Genomic DNA, 20,120 nt, shown 5'->3' with positions numbered 1-20,120 from the left:
CTGCTAGTGCCTAGGGTCCCGAGTGTGCTGTGCCAAAGCCCTGTCACTGAGCTATACCCAACCCACACACATTTGCATGTCCCTCAACAGGGCAGTATGTTTTTAGACAAAGGGCTGCTGAGTACGGCAGAAAGATCACGACCTTTCAACTCAGATGGGGGGCGGGGGTACAGGTATGATGTTAGAGGAGTTAGCCAACCTCTCTCACTTTCATTTTACTGGGTGTATAGCTGCATCGAAAGGTGAGCAGAACAAATGAGCTCACAGATGTGTAAAGCAGTTGTGCTGAGCTAGACCGTCAACAAAGCTGGACACCTGGGTAGCTTGTGTATATTCTGGTTAAGGGAAATATTTAATATCTTTGTTATCCTGTCACAAATGTTAAATAGTTAGTTAGCTTCTTAGGCATGAGTGGGTTTCTTTGATTTTGCTAGCAAGACCCTTAAGTGGTCCCCACTTCCGGACCCCATCAAGTTTCTGGGGCCTGAAACTGACTCTCCTGGGTCGGATCCAGAGATGCAGCACCTTCATCCTACAAACAGCAAGACGCTCTCCTCTGTCCCTTTCTACAAACTGTGTTTGGTTTCTCATCAGTGCTTCAGTGTTTCCCTCAGGAGTCTCCCTCCCTCAGCCTTGACCAAACCGATGATTCCAGTTGTTACATAGTATCATTTCCCACAATGGATTCCGAATTTCTTTTTCTCATGTACCTCCAACGCCAACTCCTTTGGAACACTGTCCTGTTCCTCACTATAAACATAGCACCTGATGCACTGCCCTGTATACAGTAGGTACTTAATAGTAGTATGTGAGTAAATGAATGAATGTTAGGCCATTATTAAGTGATTTGTATAAACATGTATACTACTCATGGATATAAATTATTTGAGTAGATTATTTAGGTCATACATAAGTATATAAATCTCATCATCCATACATAAAGACTTTTGCAAATTTCAATCAACACATGTGTATAGTATATGTACTGAAGTGCTTCTACCATGGTGGGGATGACCTATGCAGATTCAGCCACACTCTTCCCCTTAATAATCACTGTATATGAAGGTATATATACTTACAAGTCAGTGGGACTAATGACCATCCCTCATAGATGTCATGTCCCTGAAGACCAGTAAAGAGATCCATGTGGTAGTATATAAAGTCTACCTATGGAGGTTAACTAGGTCTGAGAGTGAGTTTCTGAGTCTGGGATCTCAGCCACCGATCCAAAGAGATATGGAAAGTGGTAACACAGAAACTATCATACACAAGTCACCAAACCCATTGACGTTGGTATAATCCATCAAAGGTGCTTAAACTGAGATTTGATTATGGTAAACAAATTTTCCAAAGTCGTCGAGCTAGGATTCCCAAACAAAGACAACTGATCAGCAAAAAGGTCACAAAAAATATTGGGAAAGGCAAGGAAAAATACGCAGGAGCAAGAGAGACAGGTAAGATGGGTCTCACACACACAAGCCTGAAATTTTTTTTCTAAGAAATTATAGTTCTAAAAACTGGGTCTTTGACCTACACTACCCTCCTAACATCCATTCCACTTAAACTATAAAGACTCTAGCCAGGCATGCAAGATTTTGAGAAGAGAAAAGAAAATCCATCTCAGAGTCACAAGGAGCAGCCATCACCTCAGTAGGGATGAGTTATTAGATACTCAGAAACCATACGAGGCATAGTTGAAGAGCATGGGCAAGAGGAAAAGCAGAAACCCAAGAGCAGAGGTGGAGGGCACCAAGTCCAATTCCTTCCGATTCTGATTTTACCCTGCATTAGCTGTCAAGTCACTTTTGCCCCTCCAGTGCACAGTAGAGTCTGGTCCCCACCACAGTTAATCCTGGAGCCATGGACTTCTTTCGTATTATCTACAATTAAGATAAAACTAACAAACCAAGTTGCTCATACAATCCAGAGTCACTTTTGATACCAGTCTCTAGCAATCATAATTAGTCATTAGCCAAAGTACGATTCTTGCTGTTTTTTTCAGGTTTGCCCATCTCCTCGCTCTTTGGTCTTGGTGAGTGCTTTTCTACCTTTTGTTATTAAGCAGCATCAACCTTCCCCACAAGATCCCTCTATGAGGTTAGGGACCATGCCTATCATTTTACGATTATATATCCAGAGTGGAGCAAAGCCATGACACAATAAGAAATCATTGTCCAAGAACAAATAAATGTTTGTTGTCTAAGGAAAAGCACTCACAGTTATTTACTGAGTCAGCACCCTGTGGTACACAATGTCACCAAGAACCCAGTGAAACAGATAAGTTAGTCCTGACCTAGAACATGGTCCAGCAGCTTCTTGCACTTTTCCACTGCAATAACGTAATGGATTTCATCACATCTTATGATTATTTCTGCCTTCTCTGAGGTCTCTTGAGCTGTATGTCTTAATTTTTAAATGTCTTTTTCTCAGCTTTCTCTTTATTCCTCTTATTTCCTAACCAGCAAGGTAAACTCCTCAAAGGCAGAAAAATGGATTTTGTGCACACAAACACACACAAACTGTTGTGAGATACACAGAGATGATTATCTGTAATTCCAAGACTCAGGAAGTTGAGGCACAAAGATTGAGAACTTGAAGCCAGTTTGATCCCTAAGTTGTGTAGTAAGATCTTGTTTCAAAATCAAGTAACCAACCAAACAACACAGTGTATGTGTATATGCACACACACATATGTAATATAATGGGAAAATGACTTAAGTTAACTGTTTTGATTGAATAAGAACAGAAGTTGCTTATGGGATGTAGCGATTGAGTGGAATGGACAGGAGAAAGTCTTCTGGCATGATCCAAGAATTACACATCTTATCGGAATACATCACTGTTTAGGGTCAAAGCTTGATTTGCCCTTATATTTTATTTCTTGTGCTTCACTGAAGATAAATTTCACCTAAAAATATTTCAATTAAAAATTTTAATTACTTTATTATTTTATATGTATGGCTGTCCCATCTGTGCACTATTTGTGTGCAGTGTCTACAAAGGCCAGAAGAGGGTGTCAGGGTCCCTGAAACTGGCATTACACATAGTTGTGGGTGCTGGGGATCGAACCTGAGTCCCCTACAAGAGCAACAGTGCTCTTAATTGTTAACCATCTTTCCAGCCTCACTTTAAAATATCTTAAGTTAAATATGTTTATTAAGAATACATTAATAAAGATTGGTAAGAAAAAAACCAACATGACTTGCGATTCTACACTCACAGAGGAGCACTTTCACTTTTTAGATTTTAACATATGGCCTTCCAAATTGTTTCTACACACATATGTACATGGATTTATACAGAAAATTGTATCTTTTAATAACTTTTAAAATAAACTATGTACTAAGAACATACTTAAAGGTTCTTTATAATTATCTCTTAAAGGATGAATTTGCTACATAAAATCAGGATTCTAAGTTTGTTTGGAGATGTGTGGAGCCTATGATACCCAGCATCCTCTGCAGCAGCATGTGTGGAATGTAAAGTCATTCCCTCAAGAACTACCTTGACTAAGACCTGAATCCGAGCTAACAGACGATCACACAGTGAGTCATTAGGCTGACAGCGCAACATTCTAGTTGATGAGGTACACGAAGCATCGCCTCAGAATTCATTCTTCTATCACTTTCGGACATATTATTGTTACATTTATTGTTTCGTTTGTGGAGACCCACATCAATATATGGCTAGGCTGCTGCGAACTAGAACCTGAAAAACATGCCACAGCGTGAGCTCATACAAGCAAAGCTCACATTTATATAAGAAATTCAAAATCACCCTAAATTGAAAACAATATTTGAAGTCAACAAAGCCATAGACCACCTCTGGAACTTCTATTTTACAAGATCTATTGGCAGGACTGGGAAAATGGCTCAGTGGGTGGCGTGCTCAAGTGTAAGTTCTTGAGTTCAAATCTTCTGAACCCGTGTCAAGCCGGATGTGGTAGCGAGCACCTCTAATCCCTAAGACAAAGGTACGCAATCCACAGAAGCTCGTGGGCCAGCTAGCCTGGCTTCTGTAGCTGCAAACAAGAGATCCTGTCTCAAACAAGATGGCAGGAGATTGACGTCAGTGTGCTCTCTGTGACCCACATGCATCTGTACTCACACACATGATCCCTAATGCACATGGCGATTTGAAAAAAAAAAAAATCTGTTGCTAAGTGTGGTTCATCAAGAAGAACAGTTTGTGGGTAAATACTCTGGTAAGTTCATTTGAAAAGTAGGAAAGCAAGGGCCAGCAGCAAAGATCTGTGAGAAACAGAAATGTCTTCAGCTTTACACTTCTGGCAAGTGATAAAAGGCATCTCTAATGACAGCAGCCAGATGGAGATCAAATGACAACTGGGAGTTGATAATGGTCCCCAGCCCTCTGGCACCCACAGAGTAGTGGCAAAGGGGTGGTGGTAGTCGGGGGGGGGGGGGGGGGGGCGGGGGGGGGCGGGGGGGGGAGTGGAGCGGGGGAGCAGTGTTCCTGGCACTGAAGCCCAGGTCTGGGAGCAACAGTGTTGTCCATGTCATCCATGGCCTGTTCTAAGGTTCTGCCTGCCAGCCAGCTGCTACATTCCTGAATCATTTCAGCTTGCCCCTTTCGTTCCCTGAGCAATGGACTATATTAGTTACTGGATACTATCAGCTAATTAATGTCCCCTAAGGTGGGGAGGGTCCAGATGTTGAGGCTGCAGTTGCTGATTTGAAAGTTCATAAATACAGGAAGTTTTCAGAGTATAAAAGAAAACGTAAGGGCATTCTAAAGTGGGTTTGGGAAATGCATTGCTTGGTATTTAAAGAGACACAGATGAGAAATATTTGCATAACATCAAGGCCAGCTCTTTAGCACACAGAAATACATCATTCACATTGTCAAAACTCTTCTAAAGAGGGCTTACTTCATCCAAGAAGGACCATGTACATTGGCTGTAGCTGAGGCTGTTAGACAATGTTTTCACCACAGTGGATTGACTGGGAAGCCCAGTATTTTCGTTACCATCAATGATAGTCTAAATGTTAGAGGAAATGAAAATAAACATACTGCTTTATTTAGATGAAAGAAATCAGAACAAATATAGTTAGAATATAAAGAATGTCATATCATTAACAATGTATGGCTTTTTACTATATGCCATGTACTATGAGTGCTAAACAAATACATATTATCTCAATTAATTTTGTTTTTAAGTTTCATTTGTATGTTTTTTATCCAGAGGAAAAAGAATGCTCTGTATTCCAAGTGCTGGAATTATAAGCATGTGCCACAACATGGGTCTAGACATCCTTGATTTTTGAACACTCTGCTAATAAGTATGTTAGTTTAGAGGAAGCTTTATTTATTAATAAAAAACGTAGCAAAGAGTGAAGGGAAATCCTCATGTCACGGATGACAACAAATCTGAGAAAAGCAGACTGCAGAGCACGAGACAGGATTGCCTTGAAGGTTCCTTATAGCTCAAAGCAAAGAAATCAGAGCTGCGGCTGGATTCAAGGCCACATGTGTATAGCTTCCAGGTCACAGATGGGCTTGTTTTGATAGTTCACATGTAATATATAAATCCGAACTTCTGAAACAGAGGAGAGGGTCCAGTTGCCAGGGATAATTAGAGACACGCCAAATTAACCAAACTTAATTCAGATGGTCACTAAACAAGAGCCCCACCTGGCTTAGGTCGTTTTACCATCTGTTGGAGATGTTCTCTGGGGCGCGAGTTCCCACCAGCTCCCAGGTGTGGCCTGTTTATTAGGACACAGTGCCAAACTGTACACCATAGCATTTGGTGACCAGACACTATGTTGATGTTAATACAGTCAGCTGTAAGAGTGCTTCAGTTGAACGCTGGAGGTGGAATGGAAATTTTGAAAAGCAGTATCAAAGCTGTGGAAAATGTGTTTTGAATTCTGGGACACATACTGTGGTGATTGAATTTTTAAGACTAAAACACTGCCTGTCTCTGTCTCTGTGTCTGTCTCCCCACCCCACCCCCTCTCTTTTTCTCTGTAGTGATAGGACATATGTTTCAGGGACTGCTGAAAATTCTAGAATCACAAAATTAATAAGTACAGAATGTTAGAGCTGAAATGGACTTGGAGAACAACCTTCTTATTTCCAGTTGTGATCCAAGTGCGTCTCAAGGGCTGTGGCTGGGCTGAACGTATGGGTGTGTGAGTGGGTGCTGAGTGGAAGCCAATGCCTACCCCTCATCCCATTCCCTTTAGACTTCTGCAGCTTCTGTCTGTGAGAGGATGATGCCCATTATGTTTTTGGGGAAAAGAGAATTGTTTGTTTGTTTTTTTAAGTTTCATAACTAGTCGACAAATGAAGAAACTAAGGAACGAAGCCAATAAACAACCTGCCTTACATGACATTATCCAATGCACATCCTTGGAAGGACATCAAACTAAATTTCTCACAGTTGGCTACTTATGCAAAGTAGCTTTACAAATCTTCACTGCATAGCATCACTTCAAACTTTCCATCAATACAAACCAGATATAAGACATAAGCAACCAATTAAGTCTACAAGCAGCTCTTTGTGGGTCTGTAGTGAGGCGGCCTACAGTAGAAAGGACAGCTTGCGTACCTTCTGAGGCTCCAGCTGAGAAAATACCTGGCTCATTTGTGGTTAGTGACCAGTGGTATCAACAAGACTACTTCTCACTCCTGGGTCTTAAGGACATCCACCAAAACACACGGTAAAAATCATGTATGTGAACATGGGAGTGTTAAGCACAGTCCATCACTCTGCAGCACATGGATATGGTCCGAGAAGCACAGACATGCTCTTAAAGCAGAGACTGCAGCAGTGTGCTGATCACATCTCAGAGCACAGTGTTTCTTTCCTGCTTCAAAGCATTGGAGTTAGTGGGTAAAAACTGAAACTAGAGTAAAGCCTGCTCTAAGTTTCCTTTGTTCTTCATTTCTTTTGTTTCCAATCTCTTGAATTTTTTTTTCATTTCCTTGTTTGCACTCCATCTTTGCTCTTTAAAAATCTCCCAACCAAAAAAAGCTTTTCAGAATTTGGGGGTTTCTCTCAGTGATACAGCCTACTAAGGCTTTAGTCCTCAGCATAAAAAAACCACCAACTTTAAAGACTGCTATCCTCATCATTATAATCTGCTTATGCTCCACTGAAAGAACAAGCCTTGAACTTGGCAATTAATCAGCTTTTTACCTAGTCAATTTATTCGAGTTCAGTGTTGGCTAGTAGAAATCACCAATCCTTAGTTTACAAAACACACCAGGTGATGGCTCTTAAAAAACAAACAAACAAACAAACAAACAAACAAACAACCTATGCCATAAAAACATGAGGGTGGCATGGAGGGAGTATGAAGGATAACATGCAGATTAGGGTGGACATAACAAGACCAGAAGCAAAGTTATATTCCAGCAAGACAGCTTCCATTCTGGTACGTACAAAGAGAGAAGAAGGCTTACAGCCCCGTTTTCTGTTTCTCCACCACGACTTTAAGTCCATATACACATCCTTTCCAGAACAGCATCTGATTTAACAAATGTTTAAGGGTCTACTGTATGTAAGGTACTGTGCTGGTCACTCGGAGATTAGACAGTGAACAAAACAAAATTCTAACCACTGGACTTATACTTGAGGACTGGGATGCCCAAGAGAGGACAATCAGGTAGCCAAACTTTCTAAGTAAGAGAGATATGTCAAAGGATGATCAGTGAAGTGCTTTAAAAGACAGATCCGCCTTTGCGGGTCAGTGGTATGGAGGGCACAGAGGTGTTAAGACTTGTACACTTTGGCTTCTAGAGGTGAACAGGGCAGAGACCAGCAGTTACATTCATCTGAGTGGGACTTAGCATTAATAGTAAGAAAAGGTTGTGTGATTTTTACATTTTGAAGTAGAGCCAGTAGATTTACTGATGAGTGGAACTGGGCTGAGAGAGAAAGGACTCAGTGGGAGGAATGGCAATGCCACGAACCCACAGCAGGAACAGATTTAGAAGAACAAGAAATGGGGTAACTTTTGTCATTGGAAGCTTGAGATGCTTACTGATAACGATGAGTAAGCCCCAAGGCTCAGCGGATTGCATGTACATTTGATAGTCACTGGAGTATAAATATTAAGGCCACGAGACCAGATGACGTCATCAAGAACATGAGGACAGATAGAAAAGAGGTTCAAGGACAGAGCTTTTAAGAAGAAAACTTTGTAGTGAAGTTGATGTGTGAACAGGATCATCCCTTTTGTTTCAGAGAGAAACTCCGAGCCTGTGTAAGGAGCAGGGAGAGTCAGCTCTGAGCCTGTGTAAGGAGCAGGGAGAGTCAGCTCCAAGCCTGTGTAAGGAGCAGGGACAGACCTACAATAGTTGGCTACCAACTCCAAACACTCACCTTCCTGACCAAGGACCGGCCTGTTGAACAGAGCCTCTCAAAAATTCCTCCTGAGGTGGAAGCAAAGCTGAGGCAAACTCTCTAGTTGAGAGGTAGGTAGGGACATGGCATGAGAGGCCTCTTGAAGAACTCTAGTACTCTTATTTTGACACCTTGACTGGCTGGTGAGATTTGAACATCTGGAGGCAACACAGGGCAGTTGGCCCCAACTGCTCACAACACCATGACTCCATATTTCTCTCTCTCTCTCTCTCTCTCTCTCTCTCTCTCTCTCTCTCTCTCCCTCCATCCCTCCCTCCCTCTCCCACCCCAGTATAGCCCAGACTGACTCAGAAGCGGCAATCCATCCTCCTGTTTCTGCCTCCTGAGTACGAGATTGCAAGCATATGCCACCAAGTCAAGCTACCATTGCTCTTTATAGCAGAAGAGAGTTGCAATGGGGTATTTCCTAAACTCTAAAATGGTAGAACTGGGGCCAGTGTATTAGTTTTACATGGGAGGTAAGAAATCACCACATTTAGTGGCTTAAAACAACAGCTAGGGCAAGGTGGCTCAGTAGTAAAAGCACTTGCCCCCAAGCCTGACAATCTGAACTTGATCACTAGGACTCATGTGGTAGAAGGACAGAATTCCTGAAAGTTGTCTTCTGACCCCCACACATGTGTGCCTGTTGCGCACACACACCACACACACACACACATCACACATAGGCACACACATCATACATGCACAGAACATACACACAAACATCACACAAATAATATACACACACACATCACAAACACACAGACACATATACACACACATATCATCCACACATATCATACATACACACCAAGTAAAACAAATAAGTATAAAAAAATTGAAGGATTTTTTAAAAAGATCTATTTTATTTTTAATTATGTATGTGGGTGTGGGGGTGGGTATGTGAGTGCAGGTGCCCCAGGAAGCCAGAGGCATCAGACCCCTCTGGGTCTGGAATTACAGGCAGTTGTGAGCCGTCAGACATCAGTGCTGGGACCAAACTTGGGTCCTCTGCACAGCAGTATGTCTCCTGACCACAGTGCCATCTCTTCATTCCCCAACTCCATATTACTATGTTAGAAAAACAACATCCATTTATTATTGCAGAGCTATTGACTATCAGAAGTCTGGGCATAGCTGCTCCATGGGAAAGAAGTGGGGGGGCTGGGCAGGGGTAGGGGAGGGTGACGTATTCCTGGCTCTGTAAGCCTGGCTAACAACTCAGGTCTGGGAGTTCATAGGCTCAGGTAGGCAGGGAACTTATTACTGATGTTTAAATGGACAAAGCAGGGATCTGCCTTTTAAATATCTTTGCTTATACCCATTGACAAGAGTGGGTCCAAGCTTCCATGAGGAAAGCCTCTCCATAAAGGACAGTGAAGAGTACAGACACTCATGGCTATCCAAGATGCAGAGAATAAGCAATGGTTATGGGTCCAGCCTGAAGCAAGACAGGTACACCACCTCTCTAAGTCCCAGGAGTATTGCAGGAGAGGAGGTGGGAAGTAAGAGCGAGCCAGGAGATAGAGTAAAGGCTATGAAACACCATTCTTTAGATTCAGTACAACTATTACAATTACAACAACTACAGTTACCTGCATTGGATCCATATAAGATCAGCTCTAGCAACAATAAGTCAAAGAACAGGGAATGGGGAGAGCTCCCTGGTCTCCACCTTTATCTCTGAACTATTGGCTATTGATAGACTCTGGGAAATGGGGAACCACTGTCTTTAGTTGTGTACCCACTGCTGAGATCATTAACCTTCAAAGTCATGGTCACACAGACAGCCTTGGTTAATCTCAGTGGGTCACAAAACAAAGTGAGTAGCCATGAATGCAAGACAGGAATTTGTGGGAAGGGTGTTTGTAGTTTTTTGTTTTGTTTTGTTTTTTAACTCTTTGCTCTTTGGGGGCCTGCCATCCCAAATAAATCCACAGAGACTTATTCTTACTTATAAATAACAGTGTCTTAGCTTGGCTTGTTTCTAGCCAGCTTTTCTTAACTTAAATTATCCCATCTACCTTTTGACTCTGGGCTTTTACCTTTTTTTATTCTATATTCCTTTCTTTTCTTCTTACTTTGTGGCTGGTTGTGTAGCTGGGTGGCTAGCCCCTGGTGTCCTCCTCTCCTTCTCCTTTTCTCATTCCTCCTCTTTCTTCTCTCTTCTCTCTCCTTCTGTTTATTCTCTCTGCCTGGCAGCCCCAATTATTTCTCTCTCCTGCCTAGCTATTGGCCGTTCAGCTCTTTATTAGACCAATCAGGTGTTTTAGACAGGCAAAATAACACAGCTTTACAGAGTTAAACAAATGCAACATAAAAGAATGCAACACATCTTTGCATCATTAAACAAATATTCCACAGTATAAACAAGTGTCACACATCTTAAAATAATATTCCACAATAGGTGTTAAGGTGGTGGTTGGGAAGTGGGGGATGAGAGTGGCCAATATGTATGTTGTGTGTGCGTGAAACTGTCTAAAACAAATTTAATTAATAGATTAATAATAACAGTATGTAGTAGTACTACTAGTAGTCTAGCCACACAGATCACTGGCTCTCCTTTTCTAAGTCACAGCATGCTTAAATCAGTGTTAATCAGGCTACATTCCCAGCTAGAAGCTTGATGGGGGAAGAATCTGTTTCTAAGCTTCACAAGCTGTTAGAACAATTAATTTCCTTGTTACTGTAGTTTGCTTCTGTCAAGTCAGCCATGGAAAAGGATATTCAGTCTCTTTTTAGAGAAGGGTTGGAGAGATAGCTCCATTGGTAAAGTCCTCTGGTGCAAGCATGAGGACCTGTGTTTGGCCTTCTAGGACCCACATAAAATGCTGAGTACAGTGGTGTATGCATAATAATCTCAGCACAGGGGAGGAAGAACCAGTCAGGTTTCTGTGACTTGCAGATCTGCCAATCTCCCCTACATAGTCAGCTCTGGGCCAAGGAGACAACAATTAAAAAAAAAAAGATGTCTGGCTCCCAGGGTTGTCCCCTGAACACAACATCGGCAGGCACACACATGTACAAACACATAAACATGCACCCACACACCTTACCTGTCTGTCAGGGCTATTCAGGAGAATTTCCTTTTCTTTCATCCAGAGTCAACTGATTAGGGACCTTAATTACACCCACAAAGTCCTTTCCTCTTGGCAATGGAATGTAAAACCCTATTGTCATATTTTATCAGTTAAAGCAAGTCACAAGTTTTGCTCACGCTCGAGGGAGGGTTGAGATCGTCATGGTCATCTTGGACTTTCCCCCATCACTGTGATGGCCCAAGAAACTAAACCTTCAAGTTACATTCTATTTTAGACACACTTCTCATTGCTGTAAAGAAAACAAAATACCTGACATGAACAAGGAGGGGAAGACTTGTTCTAGCTCAGAGTTTCAAAGGCTTTGTTGAACGTGGCCAGTTCTGAGGCCATCATAGCACGGGAACATGAGGCAGAGGCTGCTACCTCCTGCTAGAAAGGAGGCAAGAGAGAAGAAGGGACCGGGAACTAGGTCTGTCCTTCAGAGGCATGTTACCTACTTCTTCAGCTAGGCCCCAGCTCCTAACGTTTCTGCCACCTTCTAAAGTAGCACCACCAACTTCAGACCAGGCCTTCGATGCCTGAGTTTTGGGGCGTGGGGGGGTCACTTTTCATATTTAAGCTACAACAAATTCACATGGAAATACTGATCCTAAGAAAAGATTCATTCTCAGGTGACAGTCAATCTTGTCCAAATAATCTTCTGTAAGAAAAATGGTATTAAACCCACAGGCTTGCTTTAAAAAAAGTAACCTTATCAATCCCATGTAGATAAACAAAAGCAACAAAAAGTTGAAGCCCTATGACTTTATAACTTATGATTTTCAGTTTTAGGCAGTGGACAGTGACCTGCCTCATATTGAAATCACAAGCACTTTTCTTTCAGTAGCAGTGGTTACTTTTTGAAAGAAGGAAAAATTATAATTCCATACTATAGAACCAGTAATAGGAATGCATGTATGATAAGAATGCAGATGATGTCACAAAAAATTTTAAAATGCAAAACAGCAAAATAATTTAATAATTCTCTAGTATATATTTTCCCACAACTTCCAGATACAACCACTTAGAATTTTTTTAAGTATAATTAAAATGTCATTCTAGTCCTCTGTAGTTCAATACCTGAGACTACTTGGAGTAGTCTAAAAATAACATTAAGAGGGTGTGATGGCGCATACCTATAATTCCAGTACTCAGGAGGCTGAGGCAGGAGGATTGAAAGCTTGAGGCCCTGTCATAAACAAACAAAATAGTAACTGTGCTGGCTAGTTGTATGTTAACTTGACACAAGCTAGAGTCATATGAGAGGGGGGAACCTTAATTGAGAAAATGCTTCCATGAGATTGAGCTGTAGGCAAGCCTGTAGGGAGGGCATTTTTAAAACTAGTGACTTATTTGGGAGGGCGCAGCCCATTGTAAGTGGTGCCACCCCTGGGCTGGTCCTGGGTTCTACAAGAAAGCAGGCTGAAAATAAATGGAAACACATGAACTATGAACCAATGGCTGAGGGGTCCCCAACTGGATCAGGCCCTCTGAATGGGTGAGACAGTTGATTGGCTTGATCTGTTTGGGAGGCATCCAGGCAGTGGGACCGGGTCCTGTGCTCATTGCATGAGTTGGCTGTTTGAAACCTGGGGCCTATGCAGGGTCGCTTGGCTCGGCCTGAGAGGAGGGGACTGGACCTACCTGGACTGAGTCTACCAGGTTGATCTCAGTCCTTGGGGGAGGCTTTGCCCTGGAGGAGGTGGGAATGGGGGGTGGGCTGGGGGGAAGGTGAGGGGGCGGGAGGGGGAAGAACAAGGGAATCTGTGGCTGATATGTAGAACTGAATTGTATTGCAAAATAAAAGAAAAGAAAAGGAAAAAAAAGAAAGAAATTGTATTTATAACCTACCTGCTTTAAACAAAAATAAACATTCATAAACAATAAAAAAAAAAGAAAGCAGGCTGAGTATGTCATGGGGAGCAAGCCACTAAGCAGCACTCCTCCATGGCCTCTGCATCAGCTCCTGCCTCAAGGCTCCTGCCTGGTTTGAGTTTCTGCCTTGGTTTCCCTCAATGGCCTGTGATTCAGGATGTGTAAACCAAATATGCCCTTTCCTTCCCAAGTTGCTTTCAGTCACGGTGTTTTACCACAGCGAAAGAAGCCCTAACCAATACAATAACTTCACATATTGGGGTCATTATGCTGATTATAACCATCTATCACTATAATCCAGGTCACTACTATACAACTGCAGCCTAGCAGGGGAGCTGAATGCAGTTCCTATTTCCAGCCATAACAATCACAGAAGACAACCACTGATGAAACATTCTAGGTAGACTCAGCAATGAGGCAGTATGACACAAGCTTGTCTGAGTCAGAGAGTATGACATGATTATTTTTGAATACCAGAAGACTCCTTCAAGACTTGGATAAAATGCCTTGCTTATAAGGCTAAACACAGCTTTTGAGGGATTAATACCATAGTTTACTATTTTATACACATTTTAAACTTAACTGTCTTTATTGGGGCACTGTTGTGCTACGTTTTACCTGAACTGATGAAAACAGCCCATGGTTCTCCTGTGCCACAACTTCCACTCGTATGAGAAAGTTATAGGACTTTCAGCACAGCTGGCTGATGACAGTGAATACAATTTTGTATCAAAATCCAGTTAAAGCATGGGTGTGATGCCTACTCTTGGTTGTCAACTTGACTACATCTGGTGGAATCATCTGAACTTCAAAAATGGAAGGCACACCAGTGAGGGATTTTTTTTTCTTAATTTGAAGTAAGAAGATCTACTTCTAATCCACATTCTGAGGCAGGAAGACACATGCCTTTAATCTGGATCTTGAAGTGCACGACACACACCTTTAATGTAGGTCTGGAGGCAGGAAGACACACCTTGAATCTGGGCCACACCCTGTGCTGGAAGTCTATATAAGGACATGGAAAAAGGAAGCTTTTGCTCTCTGCCTGCTCGCTTGAGCCTCCCTAGCAAGCCCATTCCTTCACTGGCATTAGGGCCTACTTCTTTGGGACTCTAGCATCTACTGAAGACCAGCTGAGACATCCAGCCTTGTGGACCGAGCAACTTCTGTATTCTTGGGCTTTCTGTTCATAACATTGTTGGACTAGACGGACCATATCCTGCTTGTAAGTCATTCCAATAAATCCCCTTTATATATAAAGGGTCCAGGAATATAGAAATATAAATTATAAGAGATGAAAACTGACAGTCATCAGCTCTACAGGTTAACTGCTAACAACGGCCCTCTGCTTTACAGCAGCTCCTCTGTCAACAGCCAGGGGTTAACTTTTAACCCCTTATAGCCAACAACTGCCTGGACCAAAGTTAACTTTTAATAGTTGTTTCTCCGTGACTTCTAGCATGCATCCCATGCCTGATGCTTCTATGTGACTCCCAGCATGCACCCTGTGCCCGATACTACAAAAGCGGGCCAGTACCTACCTCCATTGCCACAGCCTCAGAATTTCAACACTGGCTGTGGTCTCAGCTAGCTGATAAACTTTTGTACTCCGTGGTGTTTCATTTTTTTCATTTTTTTTTTTTTTATTTTTCTGGAATAAAGTTTACTTCTGGTTTAATAGACTTTGGTGGTCTGTCCTCCATTATTGTGAAACCCTGGACCCAACATATATATGTGTACACACACACATATTCATTTTAGAAGTTGTGCTACTCTCTAGAACCCTGACTAATACAATGTGTTTAACAATTAGATTATTAGGTCTTTGTAGGTCAAAGACCAGGAATTGTTCAGTGTTTGTATTTTTGAAGTAATGTTAAAGGTGGGTTATCTGAGAATTCATGCAAGAACTGTGGGATTGTGCTGTGCTGGAATTAATTTTCCAATTCTTTTCAACGCATGACACCCACTCTACTATTGAATGTAGGACTTGTGCTGGGTGTTGAGGACACCATGCTGATGAAGTCATAGTCTCTGCTGTCACATGGTCCTCTAATTTCTCTGTCAGCTTACAATCACAATTCCTTCCAGAGAACTTCTAAGAAATCTCTAATGGGTAGAACCCTGGAGTTCTAGGAAACACAGTTCACCTATCTCCAAAGGATGACTCAGATCATTTCGTGTAATTTTAGTTTTACAAACTTGAAAAATGCTTTAGTGCTCTCCTGTGTTAGATACTTGTTGCTGGAATAAAATCCCCGATGGAGGCAGCTTGAGGAAGAAAGGGTTTATTGTGGCTCATAGTCCCCGGGGACAGTCCATCGAAGGCTTGACAGCAAGAGCTGGCAGTGGCTCTTCACCTGGCATCCCCAGTCAGGAATGAGCCAAGAATGCCCATGCTCAGCTAGCTTTCCGTTTTACATGCAGTGAGGAATGGTGTCCATTGAAGAGTGGGTTTTCCCACTTCAACTAACCTAATCTACAGAATCCATCACAGACATGCCCAGAGGCTTACGTTAGTGATTATTCTAGATCCCCATTAAGGTGTCAATCACTGTTAACCATCACAATAGAAGCTTAAACTTCAATGTTGAAATTTTGTCCCTGTTGCTGTTTTGCAGGGCCAGGGATCAAATTTCAGGCCTGGGACTGGAGCATGCTAGGCTACTGCTTGACCACTGAGCTGGACTCCCAGGCCCAACATTGAGAAACTCTTTAACAAGCACATCCCATGTAGAGTTAAGGTACAGTTATGAGGTACACAAACACCCTAGGGTGAGCCATACATTGACACTCATTCCTTTACTCAACATTGTCTCTCGGTGACGAAGCCCTTAGGGATTGAATGGAAAACTCTTATCTCCAATAAGTGAACTAGAAAACCAACCTACCACTTTCCATTATGTCAAGATCAAGAAAACTGGAAAATATCTTGTCCACAAGAATAAAAACTTAAGGATACTAAACTCACATGTAACCCTGTAAAATTGACTTCTGTGACTGTAAGCTGCCCAGTGACCTCAATATAAACACTGTTATGAATGCAAGCACATGGGAGGCAATTCCACCACTTTTGGTTACTTTGGTAGGGTCAAGCAATGCTTTTGTATTTATCCAATAAGCTCATAAAACAAGAGACTTTTGAACTACTCAGTAAAAGTCTGCATTAAACATTGTTTTTAATGTGTGACTCCTGCTTGCAGTTATGAAGGTTTGCCTCCCACCTACAAGTTGCCATTATCGCAAAGGTGAAATTTTAGCACATGGCTAAAATGTTCTACGGTTACAGCTTTATGATTCAGCATCAATAACTCAGAGTGAGATCATAGGCAGTGGAAGGTAGTGTCATATACTCTTTTGCCTGTGAAGGGAAGCTCAGGCAATGGCACGAGCACTTTGAATTTAGACTGTGGTTCCTGCGAGTACCATAATTTGTCTCTCAGCTCTTACCTGATCAGAAGGTGCTTTCGGGAAAGATTTTAATGGTCAATTTGGCTCGCTAGGCATGTGATCACCAGCTCCCCCCACCTTACATGGAATGGGCAGAAATTTTTACCAGCTTTTTGTGGAAAAGATTCCAGCTTGGTACTATGCCATCACCACACACCAATGGTGCTGGGTTTTCTCTTTGGAGCTTCAAATTCTTGCAACCAACCAAAAATAAATCAAGCCAGCCATCAGGGCACCAAAAGAATACTACTGTGAATAAGCTGCACTACCTGACACTTACATGTAAACAACACGTCTGAAGCAAGCTTTGCCTGGTACATTTGGACACTTTGTAAATGTAATCTGCTTGCTAATAACGGCTAGACGGGGTGTGCATTAACCCTGGAAACAAGTTTTAAAAGCAGCCCCTTAACACAAACGACCCGAAACGACAATCCAAAGATGTCCACAACTAGAAAAACAACTGGCAGGCTGTTTCAGTTCGAGCTGAGGACACTTGAACCACTCACTGCAAAGCCCTCGGCACCAGATGGCTCCACCAACTCCATAGAGCTGGCTCGGGACCCCACCAACCCGGTTTCTGCACCACTCTCATGGGGGGGGGGGCTTCCCTCCAGCGTAGCTCCGCCCCCTTCCGCTCGACTGTCTCGGTGGAGCGAGGGTGGGCGGGTCAAAGTCTGCTCATTTGCATGCGCCAATGGCTGCGCTGTATGCAAATGAGGCCGGCCGTGGTTGGCTGAGGGCTGGCCCCCATAACTCGGGCATCGGGCCCTTTGTCCTCCAGTGGCCCGGAGGCAGCTGTGCCGTCGTCACTTACCGAGACTTCGGCGACTGGCGGGCGGGTGGGATCGAGCGCTGAGCGGGCGCCGCGCACTGGGGGGGGGGCAGGAGCAGCCCGCGCGCCGCGTGAAGGGACTCGCACTTGCAATATGACTTTGGAGGAATTCTCGGCTGCAGAGCAGAAGACCGAAAGGTAAGTGTGGTGTGCCTGCGATCTCGGTGGCCGCTGCCCCTCCCGCCGCCCCGGGGAACCCGGCTGACCCGCTCTCGCCCTGCCCGTCCGCAGGATGGACACGGTGGGAGATGCCCTGGAGGAAGTGCTCAGCAAGGCGCGGAGTCAGCGCACCATCACCGTCGGCGTGTACGAGGCCGCCAAGCTGCTCAATGTGTAAGTGGCCCCGGCCGCCCCCGCCTCCCTCCTGCCTGCCCGCCTGCCTGCCAGCCTGTCTCTACCGGGTGCTCCCCGGGAGCGTTGTGCACTCACCGCTGCCCCTGCTGTCCGCAGTGACCCCGACAACGTGGTACTGTGCCTGCTGGCTGCGGACGAGGACGACGACAGGGACGTGGCTCTGCAGATCCATTTCACCCTCATCCAGGCGTTCTGCTGCGAGAACGACATCAACATCCTGCGGGTCAGCAACCCCGGCCGGCTAGCTGAGCTGCTGCTGCTGGAGACCGACGCGGGCCCGGCAGAGAGCGGGGGCGCCGCGCAGCCCCCTGACCTGCACTGCGTGCTGGTGACGGTAAGGGACCCGGGGTTGCAGCCCTCGGAATCTGCTGGGGTGGACCTCGGCCGTGCGGGACGCTGATCTCGCGGGGGTTCTGATGGTACCGAGCGTGTCTAAGCTCGTGGGTGGCCTCCAGCGGCAGGAGATATCCCTGTGAGTCAGCAGGCTGCCCAGCCACCCCTGCCTACCTCTGCACTACCTCGCGTGACTAATTCTCTGAGCAGGACAGATTAGATAAAGCCAAATAAATTCCCGGCTCACCCTTCATTAAGAAGTCAGCTTCATTCTTCATTTGCTGTCAAAGCTAAAGATAGAAATAGTGTAGGAGACAGAGCCTTATTAATTCCCTGGAGATACTCTGAAGTGTACAGAGTGGAATTCTTTTCTCTGCACATTTGTGTTTGTTTTAGATGGGCCCTCTCCACCCACCCACCCACCCACCCACCCCCTTTAAAAGTCTCGGATGGATGGATGGTATTTTCAGAGAGAAATGTGCTGTCTTGGTCTTGTTTTTTGTTTTTGCCCCTTCTCTGTTTTGACTGGTGTAGGGAAGTGGCAGCCTGATTACTTTTGCTGCCAGTGAAGAAGTGCCATGCGTCGTCAAGGAAGATAAGAACTGGCGTTAGCTGCCTGCCCTGCAGCTCGCACATCATTGTGCGCACAGCATGTTTTTTCAGAACTATTTTCCTTATGACCCCACTAGGGTACGTGCTTGGTAGGGCGGACTTATGAATGATAACCTCATGCACAATGGTACAGATAATTAGGCAAAGCTCTGTGTGGCTCCGTGTGCATTACAGGTGTTTAGACTTTGCCACATGCTGTTTAACAGAATGTTCAGGTTTTGGCCCTTTCAAAAGTAGTACAATTGGTAGCATAAGCTGATCATTTTATTGGCAAGTAATTTTTCTAAATTTGTTCTCAGAACCCACATTCATCACAATGGAAGGATCCTGCCTTAAGTCAACTTATTTGCTTTTGCCGGGAAAGTCGCTACATGGATCAGTGGGTTCCAGTGATTAATCTCCCCGAACGGTGATGGCATCTGAATGGAAATAACTGAACCAAATTGCACTGAAGTTTTGAAATACCTTTGTAGTTACTCAAGCAGTTACTCCCTACGCTGATGCAAGGATTACAGAAACTGTTGTCAAGGGGCTGAGTGAGTTCAACTACATGGGGCTAGGAGGTGACTCTGCCCATGGAGAGAGGTGAAAATAAAGAAGGAAGCTGTGTGGAAACAGAAATCTAAGTCAAAAGAGACAAAAACTACAAAGAACTGTGCAAGAAACAAAACTTAATTTTGGATGGCCGAGTTACATTGAAATAAGCCAAATATCGCTTTGTTGGAACCTTAAATGTGTAGCAGTAGTTTGGGTTTTTTTTTGTTTTGTTTTTGTTTTTGTTTTTCTGGTCTTTATGCCCTCAAGTAAAAGGAAAGTGAAAAGGATTAATTGTATTTTAAAGCCACAGGTTAATGTATTTTGATGAGATGTTAAATTCTCAGAAGTTTTATTATAAATTGTACTAAGTTATTTTATGATATGAAAGGTTATTTATGATGAAGTTTTTGAAGCACAATATCTAAAATAAACTGGTATGGAATAATTGCATCATTTCTCAGTGTGTGGTTTGTGTTTTACAACATTGACTCTATTAACAGACATTGTATTGAAGCCTTGCTTTACACCAGGCAGAAAAATGGGTGATTTTAGATGGCTTGGGTAAGGGGAAAAGGAATGTTTAGAGCTTCGCCTTGCGAAGTCTAAATAACTACAATTAGTTATTTTAATGCTACAAAAAAAAAATTATGCAGAATGTGGAAGCAGA

The 20,120-nt window shown here is 43.4% G+C and overlaps 1 protein-coding gene across 1 annotated transcript; it reads left to right on the top strand.

Moving 5' to 3' along the window:
- Positions 1-17,575: 17,575 nt before the first annotated feature.
- On the top strand, positions 17,576-19,903 carry Gadd45a (growth arrest and DNA damage inducible alpha). Its single transcript, XM_059256705.1, has 4 exons — positions 17,576-17,755; positions 17,849-17,950; positions 18,068-18,305; positions 19,216-19,903. Exons 1-4 carry the CDS (start codon positions 17,712-17,714, stop codon positions 19,327-19,329), a joined length of 498 nt encoding a protein of 165 aa, XP_059112688.1. The 5' UTR covers positions 17,576-17,711; the 3' UTR covers positions 19,330-19,903.
- Positions 19,904-20,120: the final 217 nt, after the last annotated feature.

This window comes from Peromyscus eremicus, chromosome 3, assembly GCF_949786415.1.
Source record: "Peromyscus eremicus chromosome 3, PerEre_H2_v1, whole genome shotgun sequence".
NCBI lineage: Eukaryota > Metazoa > Chordata > Mammalia > Rodentia > Cricetidae > Peromyscus > Peromyscus eremicus.
The sequence above is the reverse complement of the archived record's forward strand: the minus strand, read 5'-3'. Positions and strand labels throughout refer to the sequence as shown.

Bases quoted from the DNA above. Each gene is read 5' to 3' on its own strand.
- Gadd45a (XM_059256705.1), top strand. From the start codon at position 17,712: ATGACTTTGGAGGAATTCTCGGCTGCAGAGCAGAAGACCGAAAG. The intron at 17,951-18,067 runs GTAAGTGGCCCC...TGCTGTCCGCAG, and splicing joins GCCGCCAAGCTGCTCAATGT to TGACCCCGACAACGTGGTAC. The intron at 18,306-19,215 runs GTAAGGGACCCG...ATTTGTTCTCAG, and splicing joins TGCACTGCGTGCTGGTGACG to AACCCACATTCATCACAATG.